Here is a 22,319-nt window from a genome sequence, read left to right as displayed (position 1 = left end):
AGCGAGCTCGTAAACTGTGCACGATTCATCGATTACGAGTGCTTCAAATTTCGATTTGAATTTCCCACGCGCGCCAATTTTAAATTCCTTGCCACTTTTGTTTCACACTTTTCTCCTCCCGTCCTCATTCCACCCACACCTATCCGCTATTGCATGAATAATATATCATGACATTTTAATTTAAAAAAGTAGTATTCATTTTAAAATCTATCATTTGAAATTTTAAATACATTACTGTTTCGTAATTGTTACGATTGAAATTTTAATAATTATTAAAACTGTCGTAATTAATCAAAAAAAAAAAAAATGAAAAAATAAATTTTTAAGAATGAAGCAATTAAAAAGTTTGTTTAATAAGTGGGATCTTTTTTTTTTTTAGAATTTAGAAACGTGTTCGTATATTTTATTTATTTGAACATTTATTTTTGTTTAATTAATGTATCAATATATATTATTCAAATATTTTATATTCACAATTATTTTATATTTGCAATGATATTAAATTGAAAAGTCTCAAACATTAATGTAGGCTCTTAATAATTGTAGAAATCGAATCGACAGAATATTTTACTTTAAAATGAACGACAATCTCATAATAATTCAAATAGTATACAAATGGATCATGAAATATTTCCTATAACACGTATATAATTAACCAATTAATTAATTTCAATCGAAATCATAGTATCCTTTATTATTATATCACAACAAACAATATATTATTTCTTATAGTATCTTTTAAAAATTTATCTTATCTTTTATCGATTTATATAATCACACGAATAAAAACAAAAAAGAAAAATATATATTTAACGACACGGCTAATCAATTGTAATTATTTAATTACAATTATTTTTAACAAAATTTTATTAATTTTTAATTAAAAAAAAAATATATATATACCTATATTTTTTGTAAGAAATGTAAAAAGAATGTAGATAGGTGAGATTCTTTTATCTCTACATCTTTTCGAAAACTTTTTTTTAACTATTTCCCTTGGTTCCTCGTATTATTATCGTTGACTTTAAAAAGCATTGCTCGTCTACGAGGAGAAATAGAACTCGTAAAAAAGTTCATAGACTACATTCTCTCTCTTTCTTTCTCTCTCTTTCTCTCTTTCTCTCTTTTTCTCTCTTTCTCTCGTTCTGTTACATCTACTCGATCGATTTGGACCAATTTGTATGCGAGTGAGTTCCGTATCCTTCGATAGAAACGCCAGGATGACTTCAGACCTAAATCGACCTTTTCTATGTATATATTTGTATATATATGTGTATGTGTGTATATACATATTCTATATATATTATATGTATGCGCATATGTATGCAATATATACGTAGAGACATTTTCCGATATTTCCAAGTAATATTCGCGCTTTCTTTTCAAATATTTCAAATTCCCTTCTTTTCTTACTATAATAATTCAAATTCATCCTATCGACAAATTCTCACGCTTATAATTATTAACAACTAGTGACTAACAATTAACAATTAATATTCTCTTTAGTCGTGAACGATCTCTTTCTTTCTTTTCTATTTTTTTATTTTTTTATTTATTTTTTTTTATTATTTTTTTTTCATTTTTTTCTTCTTTTTCACTTAATTGAGAAAAAAGAAAAATGGAAAAGATAAAAAAAAATATGTATATATATATATATATTCGTCAAATCGTAGCTATCTAGGGATTAATAAAATTGAAAAGACGACGATGATGAATAAAGAAGGAAAAGAAAGAAAGAAAGAGAGAGAGAGAGAGAGAGAGAGAGAGAGAGAAAGAGAGAGAGAAGGAAAATGGAAGTCACGAGATCTCGAAAGTAATTTTGTCTTTCCTTGCTCGCTAGATAAATAATTAAAGTGCGAAGGATTGAAATGTGGAAGAAAATTTTCACGAAAGTCGAAAAGACATACGCGTCGCATATACATGCATATATACTGGTATAATACATACTCATTCGTACGTAATAGTTAGTATAATGTATGCAAAAAAAAAAGAGAGAGAAAGAAAGAACGAACTCGTCCTTTTTTTTCTTTTCTTTTATTTTTTCTCTTTTCTAGCGTATCTCCGTTTCTATCAGCGTGTCTATTTTCTTATTTTCTTTTATTCCTCTCGCAACTGTACTACTTCGTTATTTTATTCATTCTCCTTTGTTCCTTTTTCTCTTCTTCGCCTTTTACTTTTATTTATTTATTTATCTCTTTTTTTTTTATTTTTCTTTTTCTTTTTAGTTCTTTTTTCTTTTTCCTTTCTTTTTTTTCTTTTCCTTTTTAGAACCAAATGCAACCCATTTATTTTGAGAGAATGACACACTAGTCGGAACATATTTTTCATTTCGAAGTATTCAAAGAAAGTAGTTCCGTTCAGAATCGTAATATTTTATGGAAAATTTTTCTTTTCCAATTCTTTGTACTGTAAGTCGTATTAAACCTATTTTTTCTTCTCTTCTTTTATTTATTTATCTATTCTTTTTTTTTTAATTTTCTTTGTTGCTCGCCTTACTCTCACAATTATGCATTTCAATGTTTCATCAATTTCATTTAAATTTATTCATTCTTCAGTTTATCTTACTTTTCTTTATTTTAATTTCTTTTTTATCCGTTTATTTTTATATTGATCATTAGATCGAGCTTTTTTGACTTTTTCTTCTTGTCTCTCATTCTTTTCTCTCTCTCTCTCTCTCTGTTTCTTTATCTATTTTTTTTCTTTATTTTTTTTTATATCACACTAAGTAGAATTTCACGTGGGAAATAGCAATCAGACACGCTACAAGACCATAAACTCTTCATTAATAGTACGATTATTATCATTATCCTCATAACCTCTCTCTCTCTCTCTCTCTCTCTCTCTCTCTCTCTCTCTCTCTCTCTCTCTCTCTCTCTCTCTTTCTCTCTTGCTCTCATTCTATCACAAACGCACAGTCGTCCTCTATTATCGCGTTTTCCTACATCTGTCCGCAAACTATCTATTATCTCACCACGATATCGCCATTTCCGAATCACCAGAGAGATATTATGGATCGTTAGAACGTGAGTTTCCAATGTTTGTTTTCTTAGACTCACTCTCTTTTTCCCTCTCTCTCTATCTCTATCTCTATTCTCCCACTGCACCCCCTCTATCTCTCTACTACCTTTCTCCCTTTCTTTACCCTTTTTTACGAACGTGATATTCGAAACACTTCGAGAACTCGTGCATCTACACGAAACGATAGAGAAAAAAAAATAAATAAATAAATAAGTAAGTAAAAAGAAAGAGAAAAGAAGAGGAGAGTAAAAAGAAAGATGTGAACGCTTCTCTGGTTTGGATCGATGAACCAATATCCGAAGCTTCATTTTACGAAGAAGAAAAAAAGAAGGAGATCGAACGTTCGTCTCTCTCTCTCTTTCTCTTCCTTTCTTTCTCTATCTATCTATCTATCTATCTATCTATCTATCTATCTATCTATCTATCTATCTCTCTTTCTATCTCTCTCTATTTCTCTCTGTGTGTCTCTCTCTCTCTATTTCTATTTCTATTTCTCTCTCTCTCTCTCTCTCTCTCTCTCTCTCTCTCTCTATTTCTATCTCTCTCTCTCGCTCTCTCTCTCTCTCTTTCTCTCCCTTTTCTTATTTTTTAAGACTCCAAGGACTTATTTATTCGTTTGAAAGCTGTGCCAGCTGATATTTCTCGTCGATTCTTTATAAGTTATTATAGATGAATGAGAGAGAGAGAGAGAGAGAGAGAGAAATGTTTATTTCATCGAAAAAGATTATAGCCATTATAAGCCCACACTCTTCCTTGTAACGACGCTTATTTTTATCTTTAAGGACTTAGAAAGATTCTTTTCTCTTTTCTCTTTTTTTTTTTTTTCGAGACTTCACGATATCACGTTGATAGACTGGGACGTTAACCTTCGTGGGCGATCATACACGTAAAATATTTACTTTAGTGGTGGTTCCCATTTATAAAATTCACCTAACAGTCCGTGCAAATTTTATTCATCGATGTTTAATAATTCTAACCAAAAATAGCTCGTACCATACTATTTATTTAAATCCCATACACACACACACATACGCACACAGTTTCTTTCGAAATAAAATTGGTAAAAAAAGAAAGTATCGCAAAAGATGTTTTAATAATAAACATAATGAGAAAATAAGAAATTAAGAGAGAATATTATCGGTATTAGAGAAAATATGTATATCACATAAAGCGAATATGACTTATTTAATATTTTCAATTCCAACGTTCCATCGTGGTGACCCAAATTAAATCGCACACCCCGTGCATACTCCAGCCGTTTACCGTTGGCGTAGTTCCAAGACTCCTGGCCGCATTATGCGATGTTAACGTGCCGGATAATACCTATATATCTATATATACATATACATATGCATATACTTACGTATGCACGTAGGTAGATACGTATGTATGTATCTATGTAGGTATATATATATATATATATACGTGGTATACTTGAAAGGAAAGAAGTTATAAGCTGTTATCGAATATCAGTGAAATATATATCCGAAAAGAATGCATCAAGAAAAAAAGAGTTTAAAGATAAGAGATAAGAGATTGGCTATTCGGCATATATACTAAAATTTATTATAACGATTGCATATACATCCAAGTGGATACATAATATATAAATATATTCGCTTCTTTTATATTCTCTAATAGTTATTTAAAACATGCTTGAATTAACAAGAAAGAGGGAGAGAGAGAGATTTGCTCATCGAGGTTACACGTGTCAGTTGTTGGGCTTTTGTCATAAATTTTTTAGGAACTTTTGGTATTATCATAATGCATCCCTTTTTCATTTATATCTATGTATATTTTTAATATATATCTCCTATTTCATCGGGTTTTTTAATATATGAAAAAAGTTTCAACATTGGCTGTACCATCTTGAAATTTCAAGCACGTATTCTATCTCTATCTCCATCTCTCATTCTTTTTTTTTTTCTTTTCTTTATTTTTCTAACTATCTGTATATTTATCCATCCATCCATCCATCTATCTATTTATCCATCTATCTATCTCAATCTTTTATAATCGTCCTCTTAATACTTTGTCGAGAATCCAGAACGATTTTCCAACAAGGGAAATAACTCCTATATCATCGACTTATACTACTTGATTTCTTACGACCGATATATGTCGGACTCGTACTACTTCAAAGTAGAATATTGCTCATCACTGTCAGCTATGATCAGACTTACTTATCGTATATCTCTCTTTCTCTCTCTCTCTCTCTCTCTCTCTCTCTTTTTTTTCTTCTCTTCTTTATAGGCGTATATTTCTGTGTGTGTGTTGTCTATGTCTCTATGTGTGTTTTTCACATACATATGTGAGAAACTTTTGATAGAAATTTTGATCTTGAAATTAGAAGTAATTATATCAATTAATTAAACATCATGTTGTTAACTTTTCTTATGATATTGAATTTATATAATGATTAAAAAGAGAAATATTGAGAGTAAAAGAATTTTTTTTTTCTTTTCCTTTTTTTTAAATCGCAACATTTGAAATGTTTCATTTTTCATAAAACATCCAACATTAATTTGATCATGGAATATCTAAAGAAAAAAGAAGTATACAGAATGAAATGATTTTTCTTTTTTCTTTTTTCGATTTTTACGATTGCGAGCTTTTTTTCCTTTTGTCTTTTACTTCTTATGTGACATTTGTAAGGTCTCTTTTCATTCCGGGAAATATCGATGATAAATTCGATTTCTCGATAACGCTGGCATATCCCGCAAAATTTTATGTTCATTGAAAAGCTTTGGAGTTAATCGCACGTATAAAAGTCTCATTAAATGGCGATTATCTCTAACGTAGGGATTTTTTTCATTGTGAGTTGCAGATGGTGACGACGCAATCGGAATCAGGTACGACCGGTGCTGTTACACCGGAAGAGAGTGGAACAACATTCAGCAAGTTGCGACAACTGGGTAGCGGATTAATGATGGTAACGGGAAACGGTGAGTCATTATTTTTATTTCATTATTTTCGTCGAGCGTTTATCTCACATTTTTTTCGTATTTTTTTAAAAATACTTCATCCGAGTTTTCCGTTGAATCAATATAAAAAAAAAAATAATAATAATAATGAACGTGAAATCGATATACGAAAAGAAGAAAGAAAAAAAAGAGCAAGAGATAAATATATAAATAAATGGAGAGAGAATATTGCATAGATTTTATTTTCAAACAAATGAAATTTTCATCAATTTGATATTACTCTGTCAATTTTATTCAGAAATAAAACTTTTTACTTAAGATTGTTCAAGAGAAGAAAAAAGAAAAACAAAAAGAAAAATGAACATGGAATTATTGTTATTAATAAAACTAAAGAAAATTTCACGGATTCAATGATTACGTTCCAATATATAATATATAATATATATATATATATTTATCTGACACGATGGAATAAATCTCACGTTTCAAAGCGTGTATTATTTCGATAATATGTGTTATGATCGACGAAGATATATGCAAATGTACTACAATTGTAAATAATAAAGGAGAAGAAAAAGGAGAAAAATGAAAAGAAAGAAAAAAGTAAAAGAAGAAGAAGAAAAAGAAAGGGGTGATAAAAAACAAAGGAAGGATATATCTCGTCAAATTTTCCCTCATTCTTTTAACGACCTTCGAAAAAGAAAGTGAGAAGAGGAAGAGCGTCGAAATACAAGTTTGTCATGAGCAAACACCGATTCATGTCCACGTGCCTGGTTACGCAAACATCCTTGATGTTTGTCCAATTATAGTCCTGGGTGCGTTTCGGGATAAAAGCTTGGACAAGCGTGCGTTATATTATAGGGGCTGCACAGGAAAGAGCAAAGGGAAAATAAGAAAATATCAATTTGTATGTGTCTGTATCACTGTGCGCGCGTGAGTACGCGCGTGTCCTCTGGATATTCTTATTCCTATATTTTTTCCTTTTCCTTCCTTTCTTCCCTCTCTTTTTTTTTAATTATCAAAAAAAAAAATATAATTTTCTGAAAATTATGATTTCCTTATCCCTATATTTTTTTTTTCTTTTTTCTTTCTTTTTTTTCTCTTTTTTTCTCATTCTTTCTTTTTTCTCTTTGCAGAAAATTATAATTCTTTTTTTATAATATATAATCTGTATAATTGATTATAATATCCTTTTTCTCTTCTTCCTCTTCTTTTTTTTCCAAAAAAAAATATATATATATATATTTTCCTAATAAAATTTAAGTCACTAATTATACAAGATAAAATGTAGATCAAAAATCATTTTTTTTTTTTTGTATTCTTCATTTCTTTCCTATCGTCAAATAACAAAGGTAAAAGAGCACAGAGACGAAGAGAAGCTCGATTGATTAACTTTTTGAAATCAGCCTAGAAACATTTCTTTTTTTTTTTTTTTTACCCACTCTACAATTTAATAGAAAGGAGAACAAACTTTACTGGCGTTATTAATATTTAATTAGAGGGACGTGATTCTTCTTCCTTTTTTTTTTCTTCTTTTTTTCTCTCTTTTTTTTTTCTTTATGGATAATTAGGATAGTAGGCAAACACGAACTCGTATATTTCAATTCTGTAGGATCGTCGTAGTCGTCGTAGTCGTAATCGTCGGGGTTAAACGGATGTGACATTGACGCGTGAATCGGACGGCGATCAATTAATCGGCCAGTTAGAAGAACGGAAATGATAGAAACGCTTTCGAACGTTTGCCAATGCTTCTATCTATCTATCTATCTATCTATCTATCTATCTATCTATCTCTATCTCTATCTCTACTCCTCTTTCTCCCTCTCTCATTCTCTCAATCTCTTTCGTTAGAGCGACAAGTCATTTGGAAAAGTGGCTATCGTTGAATGATCCAAACACAGTTTCAAACTTTATCTTTCGGTTTGAAAAATAGGAATCTCTTGGATATAACTCATAATAAAATCGTACGAAAAGAAGAGAATGATCCACAAACGTACGAACTAGATTTTTCTTATCTTTGAAAAATTACGATCGCGATGTGACACCCTTTAATTAAATCGCGAATTGTAAAATGAAGAAATAGAAATATAACGATGATCGCAAACGACGAAACTACGTTCTTTTCGTTTCTTTCGATAAATTAGTATTACTTGTATCGAGTAACATTTGTAAAAAAGAAATGGAAAGGTGAAAGAAAGATACAAAAAAGAAAAAAACGAAGAAAGAAAACTGGTTAGAAACAAAAATGGTGGTCGTGAACGTCCAAACATCTTTTACTTTTCGTTTCTTTGTATAATTAGAATTTCTTGCGCGTAACTTCTAATGGGATTGTTAAAAGACGAAGAGATAAAGAAACAGAAAGGAGAAGTGAAAGAAAAAGAAAAGAAAAGAGAAGGAAATTGTTTCGAAACAAAATGGCGTCTCACAAACACGTCTAAACTTTAATTTTCATTTCTCCCACGTAACTATAATATTTATAGAGCTTCTAATAAAAGTGTAGAGAATGAGAAATAACAGAGCAAGATAAAAAAAAAAAGAGAAAAAAGAAGAAGAAAAAAGAAGAAGAAAATAGAAAGAAAAAAAATTGTTTAAGGACAAAATGGTGGTCGTAAACCTACAAGTTATTATAGTTTGCAGGCACGTCGGTAATCGAGTCGACGAAGAGAAGGGTAACAATATCGTAACTTCGAACTCTCCTGTGGGAGTAAAAGCTGAAACGTTCTAAACATTCTCGTTCCCCTAATCGCTTCGGGCGATACAAAGGCAAAGCCGAGTTTCGAGTGTTTCCAGAACGTTAAGCATTCTCTCTTTTCCTATTTCTCTCTTTCTCTCTTTCTCTTTCTCTTTCTCTCTATTTCTTTTTTTATCGTCGTGAGAAATGAGTGCAAAAAAATTAGTCGACTAAGTCTTTCTAATCAGGAAATTTACGTTGATCGATTATCTTCGTTAATTGTGATTTAAAGGTGATTAATGGTGATTTATTTGAAGTGACATTAGAAATTTATAGATTCGAGAACGAATTGGAATGCATCTTGTGTGGAAATGTCGTCCCAATATTTTTTATGTCGTCGGTTATTATTTTATTTTGTTACGTTGTTATTTCATTATATTATTTATATATAAAAAAGAAAGTAATAATAATAATAATAATAATAATGAAGTATAACGAGGTAACATCGATAAAGAAAATTTAGAAATATTTTTTATTATATTCGGATTAATACGAATTCCGATAAAAGATATTGTAGAAACTTTGGGTATTGTCTTTATCGTTTGAAAATAATTTTGTATTGTTGGATTTAATGAAGGATTATAATTGAATCGAAAATGAACATCGTAGAAGGTCTCTAATATTATTAAATATAATATTGGTCGTTTAATCATTCTTTGAAGAAGATAAAAAAAAAATACATGCGAAAAGATACGTCACGAAAGACACTTTCTTTTTTCTTTTTTTTTTTTTTCTTTTTTGTCTACGAGCGAAAAAACAATGGAGAGAAAAAACATGGGTAAAAAAGAATTAGCATACAAACAAAAAAATAATAATAATAAATGAGTAAAAAAAAAAAGAAAGAACGAAAGAAAGAAACGCGCGCGACGGAATTGAAGCGCGTGAAAGCGCATTTTTTTGGTGGATGATTAAAAATCCTTTAAATCTTCCGATAACGCGCAATGCATTGCATTCGTGTATGTTTCGCGTCGTTTCAACGCCTGCAGCATTCTTTCTGTTTTTCCATTGCAATCGAGATATTTGAATATGTAGATGTATCAACATGACACATTTACGTTTTTGCATTTCCCTTTGCAGACCGAATTAACATTAAACATTGTCATTATTTGTTCTCTTTCTCTCTCTTTCTATCTCTCTTTCTCTCTCTTTCTTCTATATAATTTATTAATATTGACTTCAACCTTCAATGTAAAAGATTGTATAAAATATGATCGAAAATTCGATTTAACTAATCCCAATTTATTACACGTTTTTATTATATACTCACCTACATTTGTCTATACATAATAATAATCTTGAATTTTTACATATGTATATATATATATATATATATATATATATATTAAATAAATATATTTAAATAAGTATTATAATACTATGTATGTAAATATTAAAAGAATATTTTAATATTCTAATATATACATATATTCTCACAATATACATATGCATATATTCTCTCTCTCTCTCTCTCTCTCTCTCTCTCTCTCTCACTCTCTCTTTATACTATAAGATTATTAATATTAATGTAGAATAGAATAATATATTAGAATAATATATAAATTAAATTTATTTTAATTTATACAAATATATATATATATATATATATATATATATAAACATCAAAAATTCTTTTATCACATATAATTAAAAATTTCTAATAATATCAAAATCGATCGAGTATTATCCACATGAAACAACAAAACGATTAAAAATTACAATAAAAATACGAAATACAAAATTAAATTTTGTAAATTCCGTCAATATATATATATATCCAATATTATAATCTAATATTAGAGTTCAAGTACACCCATTAATTTAATTAAAAATTACATTCAAAAGTAAATTTTTTCGAAAGGATCATTTGCAAAGTTCTATCTGATGACTGAAAATAAGTTCATCCTTTCTCTCTCTCTCTCTCTTTCTGTATTTATCTATCTATCTATCTATCCATCTCTTTTTCGTATGCATTTAATTTTACCCCCTTTAATACCAACATTTCAGATATTTTATTGATTTATTTCATTTCTAAAGACCGTTTCATCTTTTTTCTCTTTCCCTTCCCTTTTACTCGCCCTCAGGCTTACCCGTCTTTCAATCTATCCAATTAACTCTCCTTTCTCTCTCTCTCTCTCTCTCTCTCTCTCTCTCTCTCTCTCTCTCTCTATCTATCTATCTCTATCTCTATTTTTCTCTTTCTCGCAAACTTCGCTCGTTGCTTTCCTCGATACGACCTTTCGTGGTTGATCTTCCGAAGTAAACCAAACGCGTTTACCTACACGAAATCAGAGAAAGTTATTCGTTTACTTTTTTTTTTATTTTGAATTCTCTCTTTCTCTCTCTCTCTCTCTTCATCTTTTTCTCTCTCTTTCTCTCTATTTTAATCATCATGATTAATGAACTTTCACGAGTATCTGCTTCCATATTTTTTATCATATTTTTCTTTACTTCTTTCTTTTATCTCAAGAGATAATAATCAGTAATTGGTATAATATTGAATATATTCGAACAAATACGAAGATAAACGAGTTGCTTCTATTTTGCAAGAAATCAATTCGTTTTCAGTGATACATACATACATACATACATACATACATACATACATACATACATACATACATACATACATATATATATATATATATATAAATCAATGGATATTTTTTAATCGATATAAGATTATACATCTTTTACTTTACTCTTTCTTTTTTTACTTCTTTTTTTCTTATTTTTTCTTTTTTTTTTTTTTATCTTTTCAAGATGAGCAATAAAGTTTCACGAGTACAGATATATTTTTCATCTCTTTTTTTTCTTTTTTATCTGCAAAAAGTTAAGGAATGTAATAATGTCGAACATACTCGAACAAATACGAAGAAAAACGAGTTGCTTTTCTTCTGCAAGAAATCCGTTCTCGTTTTCAAGGTTTTATTATTATTTTTTCTTTTCTCCTTCTTCTCTCTTTCTCTCTATTTTTTTTTTTCTGTAATGAACTTATAATTCATAAAAAATTATACTTTACTTCGAATACTTTTTCCTTATCTTTTTTTTCTCTCTGCCTATTTTAAAGATGATCGATAAACTTTCACGAGCTCTGAGCCATATTTTTCTTTCCTTTCATTTCCTCTCTTTTTTTTTCTTTCTCTCTCTTTTCTTTTTTATCTGCAAAGAGTTAGGGAATGTAAAAATATCGAACATGGCCGGACAAATACGAAGATAAACGAGTTTCTTTTATACCTTGCAAGAAATCTCTTCTAGTTTTATTTTTTCTTGTATTTTTTCTTTCTCGTTTATTTATCTTTTTAATGAACTTTTTATAATTCATATAAAATCATACTTCTTTTGCTTTGAATATTTTTTCTATATCATCCTCTTTCTCTCTTTCTCTCTCTCTCTCTCTCTCTCTCTCTTTCTTTCTCTTTTTTTTTTCAAGATGATCACAAGTACTGCGTCATATTTATTTTCTTTTTTTTTTATTCGCAAAAATTTAGCGATACTGAAAATGTCGTACGTATTCGGACAAGTACGAAAATAAACGGGTTGCTTCTCTTTTGAACCAAATCTCAGCTCGCTATTTTTAGTATTCCATTTATTTATCTTGTTCATATATTTCTCTGTTCTTTTCTCTTTCCTTCTTTCTTTCATCTCTTTTATATTTTCTTTTGTTTACTTTTTTTTATTTGTTTATTTATTCATTCTTTTTCTTTTTTTTTTTTTTTTTTTTTTTAACGAACGTGTTATAATTCACACGAGAAATTGGAGCTTCCGCTTTTTATTATTTTTTACGATTCACTGAAGCTTTTTAGTACTTTGAAAGAAGTGAAAAACTTCCGTTGTATGTGTGCGTACGATATATATACATATGTATGTATGCATGTACGTATATGTACATATCTAGTGTTATACAGGACGGGCTAAAAGTTTTCAAAATGATTTTAAAAATGAATATATTACTCTTTGCGAAATTTTTTAGCCACCTTGTAATTTTACGATACGAAAAAAAAAGATGAAAGAAGAAGAAAGAAAAAAGAGAAAAAGAGAAAAAGATCAGCCGTAAATGAAAAGTCTCGAATAAGGGCAATTGATTTTTAAAATCGCTTAAGTACTTTTGGATCACCCTGCACATACGTATGTACATATAATAGACATTTCCATATACATTGACCCACCTAGAAACTTTTGGCCTACCTTGCAAATATGTGTACATGTAGTAGACATTTTCATATACGTATATATGGGTGAACGTGTGTGTATGTATGAGCGTATGTGTAAGTGTGTGTGTGTGTGTATGTGTGAATGGTTTACATCTCAGAATCGATCGTATTTCGGCCGTCGAAAGTAGTTAAGGTACTCGACTTTTTCATCCAAGTGGTCGGATCATACACGGACTGTTCCACTTACCCCGAATCATTTTAAAACGTAATGGTTTTTTTTTTTTTCTATTTTTTTCATCCATTTATTTATTTATTTAATTCTTTTAGCATTCGTTTGGAAAATTCGGTGAATTTTTTTTTCCTTTTTTTTTCTAAAGAAAACATTCAAAACGGAATGTTATCGGCTAGTGTAGGTATTGCATTTTCTAACAACGAGAAATGATATTTATTTAGCTTCTCTCTGTATAATTAATTTTTCTTAAATCACCTAGATGCTATATATATATATATATATATATATATATATATATATATATATGAATTGTATGCCTACGTGTGTGTAAATTTCCTCGCAATTTATAGCAAAAAATGTTCGTGACGAAGTGTCCAATAATTTTCTTGTATTTTTTTTTTTTGTCACACAACGTAAAATGTTTTTAAGCCGTCAGTCATTACCATAAGAGGATAAGAAGAAAGGAAGAGAAGCTTAACGTCGTTCTCTCATTTTCTCGTCGACGAAACGAACGATTTTAATTAATCCACTTCTCTCTCTCTCTCTCTCTTTCTCTTTGGGCCACATTCGCGCTGTCTCTCTCTCTCTCTCTCTCTCTCTTTCTCTCTCTGGACCACGTTCGTGCATTCTCTCTGTCTCTTTCGGTCACGTTCACTCTCTCTCTCTCTCTGTTTCTCTCTTTTTATTCCGATTCTCTTATCCCATGGTTCGATTCAAATTTGCCTCATCGATTGGCGGAAATTCGCAGCTTCAGATTACTGAATCATTCGGCTCATTCGCAAGCCTTTTATGTCAGTAGCATAGTTCAAAGGCTTTTCTCTCTCTCTCTCTCTCTCTCTCTATCTATCTATCTATCTATCTATCTATCTATCTATCTATCTCTATCTCTCTCTTTGTCATGCCGTTTGAACTTTACATTAGATCAGTAATAAATATAATATGAAGAATTTAATATTACAATGTTTCCGTTGAAAGCCTCGGTAATTCACAAACGAGAAAAGAAGTTAGATTTTAGATCTTTCTTTTCTATTTTTTTATTTATTTGCTTATTTATTTACTTTTTTCTTTCTCTATTTATTTATTTATTTATTTATTTATTTATTTATTTATTTATTTATTTTAGTACATTTATGATAAAGCAAACTCTTAAAAGCGAACTCCAATGTGTTGGTGAACGAGTATCAATTTCTTTCTTTTTCATCTTTCTTTCTTTCTTTATCTTTTTTCTTTTTTCTTTCAATGAAGTTTGAAATTTATTTCACTCTTAGAATTTTTATAAACCTATACATACATATATACATATAAATAATCAGTTTGTTTGATTCGTAATATTAGTTTGAATAAGTTGTTCATTTATTCGCGGGAGGCAAAAAAATTTCTTATCTTTTTGATAGTGACCTATTTAAAAAATTGATAGAGATATTTGGATATTTATGAATAAAGTACTCATTTATTTACTTTAATTAATGAATATTTCTTTATTTGTTCAAATAACAATATTAAATGTTTTTTTTTTTTTCTTTTTCGTTAAAATTAATTGAAACATTTCTATGATATTTCTACGCGATCTATGTAATACTCTACTTTCACCACCCACCACCCACCTACACTCACCACTACCCCCTTTGTCATGGTCGTAAAAAATTCAACAATTTTTCTCGCAAAGTATTTCACAAAGTTTATTCTCAAAACCAACTTCAAAAAATTTACGAAAATATAATACTTAAAACTTTTTATGTTAGTTTCCAGTTAAATAAATTATCCAAAGGAAAAAGAAACTAACTTTCGGAGTAATTGGATAAATTATGAAATGTTAAAAATAAGTTCGAACGAGTATACTTCGGAGAATTTTTACATTGTAAAACGTTCGGTACTTATGCTAATTTCTAATTGACACATTTACCGCAATTGAAGCAACTCCTGTCGTTAAAAACGACATTAAAATTACAGTTGACCATTAAATTGTTTTAATAATAAATTTTACTTCCAATTACAAGTAATCGTTATACAAATTTTTGTTAACGAACTTTTTCGTAGTACTTGATGTTTAATTTTTCATTAAATGTGTATAACAACAAGCAAAGAAAATAATAATAATAATAATAATAATAATAATAATAATAATAATAATAATAGTAATAATAATAGAAATTCTTTACAAATTGATAAAAAGGAATGAAATTTTTATTAACGTTACCTCTTTAAATTTTAATGAAAAATTTTTTAATATTACCTCACTGATACTTAATAAATATATTAATTAATTAATACATTTTTCATATTAATAATAAATGAATTTTTTTTCTTTTTTCTTTTTCCCTTTTTTATCGGCATTTCGAAATTCCAATAAACTTCGCCGAGCTGTTTAACAGAAACTTGAACGAGAAATTCAACGAGTCCTCGTATTGTAAAGCTCTCTCGACACTTCGACGAGTGTGAAGCACTCTTTTGCACGACATTCGTGGTGGCGGGAAATTCGAAACGGTCGTTTTATGACTCGCATGAATCTCCTCTCGTTAGGGATACTTGATGATCAACTCTGTCACCTTTCAAAATGTCAAGAGTTTATTTTTAACCTTTTCTACGTATCTTCATGCACACGTTTCAGGTTTAACTAATTGTAAATGTAAAAAAAAAAAGAAAGGAAGAAAAAGAAATAGCGAAAATGTAATTAAAAATTTGAAGAACAAGAAAAAAATTATATCGACGTATTACAGTAATTTTAAATAGAGATTTTTTTCTTTAATAAAAAGTAAATATTACAATTATCATGAAAATAATTATTTCTGAATAAGAATTCGATTGGATGAATATTTGGAATGCTACAAAATGACGTTTATTTCTAATAAGAATAATAATCGTCTTGGTAACGTTCGTTATTATACACAAATGGGAATTTACGTTTTGTAGGAGTATGGTGTATTATAATGGCCTTCGAATTAATCACGTCATCGGACATACCTCGTTAAAGTAAATATTTTCATTAGGATCGTTGCAATCGTTTCGTGTCGTACGATTAGTAACAATGTTATGAAATTGACGGAAACTTATAGATTTTTCGTGGAGTTATTCGTTGGACGCGTATTAAATAAAACAAACAAAAATAATGGTTAATTAATTTAAAAAAAAAATAATAAATAATATAAAAAAGTATAAAATATAAAAAAGAGAAAACTATATAAATGTTTTAATATTAATTTTATCAGACATGTTTGCGAAACAGATTAATGATTTTTTTTTTTTTTTCGTTATTAGAAATTGATTAGATAGTATGAGTAGTAACAAAAAAAAAAAAAGAAGGGAAAGAAATATAATGAAAATGTTTAAACTGAAAGCATTGTTAATGTTTCTTAAAAGATTTTCTCGCGTGAGAAGAACCATTACTCTCGAATAAAGAATGAGGAAGAAAAAAAAAATTAGAAAAATTGAGAGAGAGAGAGAGAGAGAGAGAGAGAGAGAGAGAGCAAAGAGAAAGGTTCGTGTCTCTTCTTCTCGTTTCTAATTTAATTTTTTTCTCTCTCCTTCTCTTCTCTTCTCTTTTTTCCTTTTTAACTTCTCCCGAAGCGAGGAAATGTACGTCTTATAACAATTATTATTCTTTCTCCGAGAGACCTCTTGTGAATGAAAAGAAAAGAAAAGAAAAGAAAAAAGAAAGAAAGAAAGAACAAAAAATGAAGAAAAAAAAATATCGATTCTCCCAAGAGTCACATTTTTCATATTTTTCACATTTTTCACATAATTTTATTTTTTCCGTATATGCATGTAAATAAATGTCTACGTATAATATCAATTTGTTCTTTTTCCTTTTTGTTTCTTTTTCTTACGCTTTTTCTCTTTTTTTTTTTCTTCTTCTCTTTTTGTTTATCTTTTTCTTTCTAACTTTCTTAACTTATCAAATCTTGAAAAAGAGAGGAGAGAAAAAACTCTTTGCTGTGAAAAGAGCTTAGTTTTTCTAATTTTTCGTTTTCTCTTCTGGTTAGAGGGATGTGAGAATTTTTGAAATTGTTTAGACAACCTACTATACTCGTTAAATATTGAAAGTAGGAAAAGAAAAGGTCTTCTTTAAGAATTCAATTTAATTACTTTTGTTTTTTTTTTCTACTCGTTGGAATTATACACGCGTAAGAATCTTTAAAAGTGTTTAGATAATTTATTATATCTCATTATAAATGTTGAAAGTATAGAAAAGAGAAAAAAAATTTTTTAAAAAGAATTTTATATACGTATATATATATATATATATCCTTTTTTTCCTTTAGAAGGATATTAAATTTTTTTTTTTTTTTTTTTTTTTTTTTTACGTCCTAATCTCATCAAGTATGGAAGAAAGAAAAAAAAATTGTATGCAAAAAAAGAAAAGAGAATATCCTGAAGTAAAAAAAAATCATATCTTTCTACGTTAGGAATTATTAAAAGTGTCATCCTTTATGCAATCTAATTACGGATTAGCCAAGGTCATTCATTTCTTCTTTTTCTTCCTTTCACATCATCTTTTCTAAGTCTCATTAAGGCTGCGACGAAATCTTATTATATATACATTACGTCATTAATTAGAGTCAACCTTTCTCCTACACACACACACACACACACATACATTCATATGCATATATTCTTCACATATGTACATATATATATATATATATATACTATTCTTGCATTCCTTTTTTTCTGTTTTATTATAAGAGTAAAATATTTTAAAAAACAATTATATATATATATATATATATATATATATATATAATTACTAGAACGATTTAAAAAGAAAAAGAAAACAACTTTCTATTTACTTTCTATAATATTTTTAAGCACGATAAATTCGTTCGTTCAGACGAGATTAATTCGTAGCTTTTGGCGTAGCACGAGAAGCGTACATTCGTCACGCGATGCGGATAGTCGACGTTTACGTTATTATTAGAGGCTTTTACCGTGCCATAATTTTCTACTCTCTTCGGGAACGAAACGTCAGCGACACCGTAAAATACGATCCGAAGGTGCCAAGAATATACACACCCACGAACGCACGTATGCACACACATATAAAAACAAAAAGAAAAGAAAGAAAAGCCACACCATTTTCTTTCGATTTAAAACTTCAATTATAAATCATAAGTTTTAAAATGAGAAATATTTTATGGCATTTTGAAATCTGTTAAAAGCGTTGCACGTATATTAACGTCACGTTTTTGATACACATACACACATACACATAAACACACATTGATTATATAATTTATTTACGTGCTTGGAGATACGTACTAATCGTTATAATAGAAACAATTCCATTATAATTTTGTAAACACACGTGTGGAAGGATCTTCTAGAGAATTTCCAAACACACCAGTATGTTTATAAAATTTTACGAACAAGCTAGAGGTGACGGTGACTTAGAGGTGAAGTTACTTTCAGTCGTTAGCCAGTACCCGTACGGATAGGTCACGTTCTCCTCGTTTCCTTGTAAGTATTATACTTTTGTACGATGGTATAAATCTTGATAATTTTATTTCTTTATCTATAATATTATTACGTTCGATCTCATATTTTACGATTAATTATTTTATAGTAACAATTCTCTCTGCAATATACATCATGTGTAAATTTATTCCGTTCTTTAGATTTAAGCGAAAACTACGAATCAAAGATGCGTCATTGACACAGTTTCTTTCCTTTTTCTTTTTCGTTACTCATACAACTTTAGTTTTTACGTTTAATTAATACAATATTCTTACAGGATAATTTAGAATAAGAATTTTCTATGGGAGAGGTCACCATACGTTATATACGTTTATTGCGTTCGTTAGATTTCAGCGAAAACTATGAATCAAAGATGCGTCATTACAATTCTTTTTTTCTTCTTTTTTTTTGTTACTTATACAACGTTTAGTTTCGTACAATATTACTACGTCGAAGATATTTTCAATCGATAACATTTTACGTTTAATTAATACAATATTCTTACAGGATAATTTAGAATAAGAATTTTCTATGGGAGAGATAACCATACGTTATATACGTTTATTGCGTTCGTTAGATTTCAGCGAAAACTATGAATCAAAGATGCGTCATTACAATTCTTTTTTTCTTCTTTTTTTTTTGTTACTTATACAACGTTTAGTTCCGTACGTTTCTATTGCGTATGTACGTATTTATACTTTTTTCTTTTTTTTCGTTGGACAACCTTGAGCTTCGTACGATATTACTGCGTCGAAGATATTTTTAATCGATAACATATTACTTTTAATTAATTCAATAGTCTTACAGGATAATTTAGGATAACACTTTTCTCTGGGAAACATCGCCATACGTTTATTTCGTTCGTTAGATTCAAACGAAAACTACGAATGCAAGATCCGTCATTGATATATTTTCTTTTTCTTTTTTGTTACTTATTCAACGTTTTGTTTCGTATATTTTTATTGCGTACATATAGATCTTTTTTTTTATTTTCATTAGTTGAATCACATTGGCCTCCGTACGTCTTTTATTGGGAATATAATTACTACGTTTATAATATTACTACACCATCGATATTTTTGCTCGATCATATTTTACGATTAATTAATCAATATTCTTACATGATAATTTGTAGTAATAATTCTCTATGGAAGAGATCATCATATGTTACATAAGTTTATTTCGTTGTTAAGCGTCTTTGATATATTTTTGTTTTGTTTTTCATTACTCATAGCGTTCAACGAAAATTATGAAGGAAAGATGCATCATTGATATATTTTTGTTTTGTTTTTCATTGCTTATACAAAGTCTTAGGTTTCGTATGTTTTTACTGCGTATGTATATATGTTGATATTTTTTTTTTCCCTTACTTAACCAACATTGAGTTTCGTATGAAACATCTCTGTTGCCATTTAATTTCTTTACTTAAAATATTACTTAAATACACCACCGATATTTTTAATTGACTATATTAATTCGATATTCTTGTAAAATAATTTATAGTAACCATTTTAAAAGATCGATAGATATAGATAGACGTATGTGTGTGTGTGTATGCGTAAGTAGTAAAAAAATAATAATAATAATAATGATGATGATGATGCATACATATATAAATTATTAGATTATTAGAAACATCAATCACTCTAATATTTCTAATGATGATACACTTTTTTTTTTATTCACATAAATTCAGAAATGTTTAAACTTTTTTATTTTCTCTCTATCTGTCTGTGTATATATCTTTTTTTTATAACCTTGATAACGATATGAAAAAATAATACGTAATCATAAAATAATATATGCAAGTTTAGGGATATTAGAGTTTATGTGTTGATTAGATAACTAATGGGTAATTTGATAGCAAGTTCGTTGAAGAGTCTACTGTTATTATCTTTATGGGATGCACACAACACGCAGCTGTGTTTTATGCGAGCAGGAAGCTTCCATCGCTTAAAAGCTTCTCTTGAAAGTACCCTCGACCAAGCATCTCCATTTTCATCTTCTTCGTCCTCGTCGTCTTCCTTGAATTCATAATTCACAGCTTGCCTAATTTCCTCAGCCATATTGACGAACATAAATTTCTCTTTTGTTCTACATTAGAATGTAAGTTTAATCGAACTTTTATCGATTAAAGAAATCGTTCTCTATATTTCTAATATAATCGTTTCATAATTGTTATATATATATATATATATATATATATATATATATATCGTAATATTTTTTTGTTTATAAGACTATATCAGAAATACTTATAACATATAATACTTAATTTTAATCGATCTATTCAACGATAAAAAATTCTTATTTCGATGTGAACTTTATTTTAAAAATAATCTTGCAGATATATTCGATCGTATAGCAATCGATAAAATTTCTATAAAAAGATTTCAAGTATCAAATATTCTTATCGATTCTTTATTAGGATTGTCTAATTAACATTTCATCGATTAAAAATTATCATTTTTAGACGGCAACTCTTTCGAAACATTTTGTTTTGTTTTGACAAAGATCCCTTGATCGATCTAATTTAAATAGAATTAATTAACAATCTTCATTCCCATCAATGAGAAATAAATCGATAAACATTTATGGAGGGAAAAAAAGAAGGAAATAATTATATTTTCCATCAAAGATAATTACAATTTATTTCCAATAATTATACTTCGTATAAAAATAATTATATTTCACCGAACAAATTTTCTTCGCAATTTTTTAGTTTTTTTTTTTTTTTTCATTTTTTCGTTTCTCCTTTTTTTTCATTTTCTAGAAATACTTTCGACAGATTTAAAGATTAAATCCTGATCACTAATCTGGAAAACCAATACACATATGTACGAACATGTACAGAAAAAGAGAGAGAGAGACAGACAGACAGATAGACAGACAGACAGACAGAGAGAGAGAGAGAGAGAGATTGAATGCAAGGAATTGAATCGGCCATCTGGTCTGACGGAAAATCCCAAAGGATTCGATACCCCGGATGGTATCCGTTTTCGAGTTAGAACGAGAACCACCGAAAACCACTCGAACCGGAGATGATCAGACTAATCGAGAGAAGCAGATATCTCCTAATTTCCAATATAAACTTAGAGGGAGAAGAGATTAGGATTAAATAGGAAAGAGAGAGAGAGAGAGAGAGAGAGAGAGAAAGAGAAAGAAAGAAAAAGGGGAAGGGAGAGATTGCTACGAAGCTATCTAAAACTTATCGAAGTGAGAAGAGAAGAAGGATCATGAATTCAAAGTTCAAAAACAGAAATCGAACAAACTCTATCGAATTCTCGTTTATTTTGGGTACGTGCTTTCCTTCTTTCTCTTTCTCTCTCTCTCTCTCTCTCTCTCTCAATATATATATATATATCTATGTATCTATCTGTCGGTCTCTATTTCTGTCTCTCTCACGCTTACACTCTTTCGAGATCTTGGTATATCATCCGTCTCTGTCTTACTAACACTTTTTCTCCTCTCTATTTCGAGCTTGCACAGGTGAAACCAAATGCAAATTCAGTTCTCGTGGTGATCGATCTTATTCCTTATATATCTATATATCTTTCTCTCTCTCTCTCTCTTCTTCTTCTTCTTCTTCTTCTTCTTCTTCTTCTATATATCTATCTATCTTTCTCATTCATTTTCTTCTTCTATATCTTACGAGCAACTCCCTTTTTTACGATCCCCTACAAGCATCATTCTTTCTCGATACTCTTTCTCGATTCGTTTCGAACGCCAACTTTTTTTCTTTCTCTTTTTCTTCTCTCTCTCTCTCTCTCTCTCTAAGTCTATCTATCTATCTATTTATCTATCTATTTCCA

General features: G+C 29.0%; 1 protein-coding gene across 17 annotated transcripts in view; it reads left to right on the top strand.

The window, feature by feature from the left end:
- The window catches only part of LOC127064761 (regulating synaptic membrane exocytosis protein 2), a 152,293-nt gene that overhangs the window by 69,775 nt on the left and 60,199 nt on the right, over positions 1-22,319 (top strand). For all 17 annotated transcript variants that reach the window (XR_007781824.1, XR_007781825.1, XM_050996288.1 and 14 more), the window contains one exon: positions 5,846-5,963. Coding sequence is in view for 15 of the 17 variants with exons in the window: in XM_050996288.1 (XP_050852245.1) it covers positions 5,846-5,963 (118 nt within the window). In the remaining 2 variants the exon portion in view is untranslated. The remainder of the gene's footprint in view (positions 1-5,845; positions 5,964-22,319) is intronic.

This window comes from Vespula vulgaris, chromosome 6 (assembly GCF_905475345.1).
Source record: "Vespula vulgaris chromosome 6, iyVesVulg1.1, whole genome shotgun sequence".
Classification (NCBI taxonomy): Eukaryota; Metazoa; Arthropoda; class Insecta; order Hymenoptera; family Vespidae; genus Vespula; species Vespula vulgaris.
This window is presented reverse-complemented; position numbering and strand designations above follow the sequence as displayed.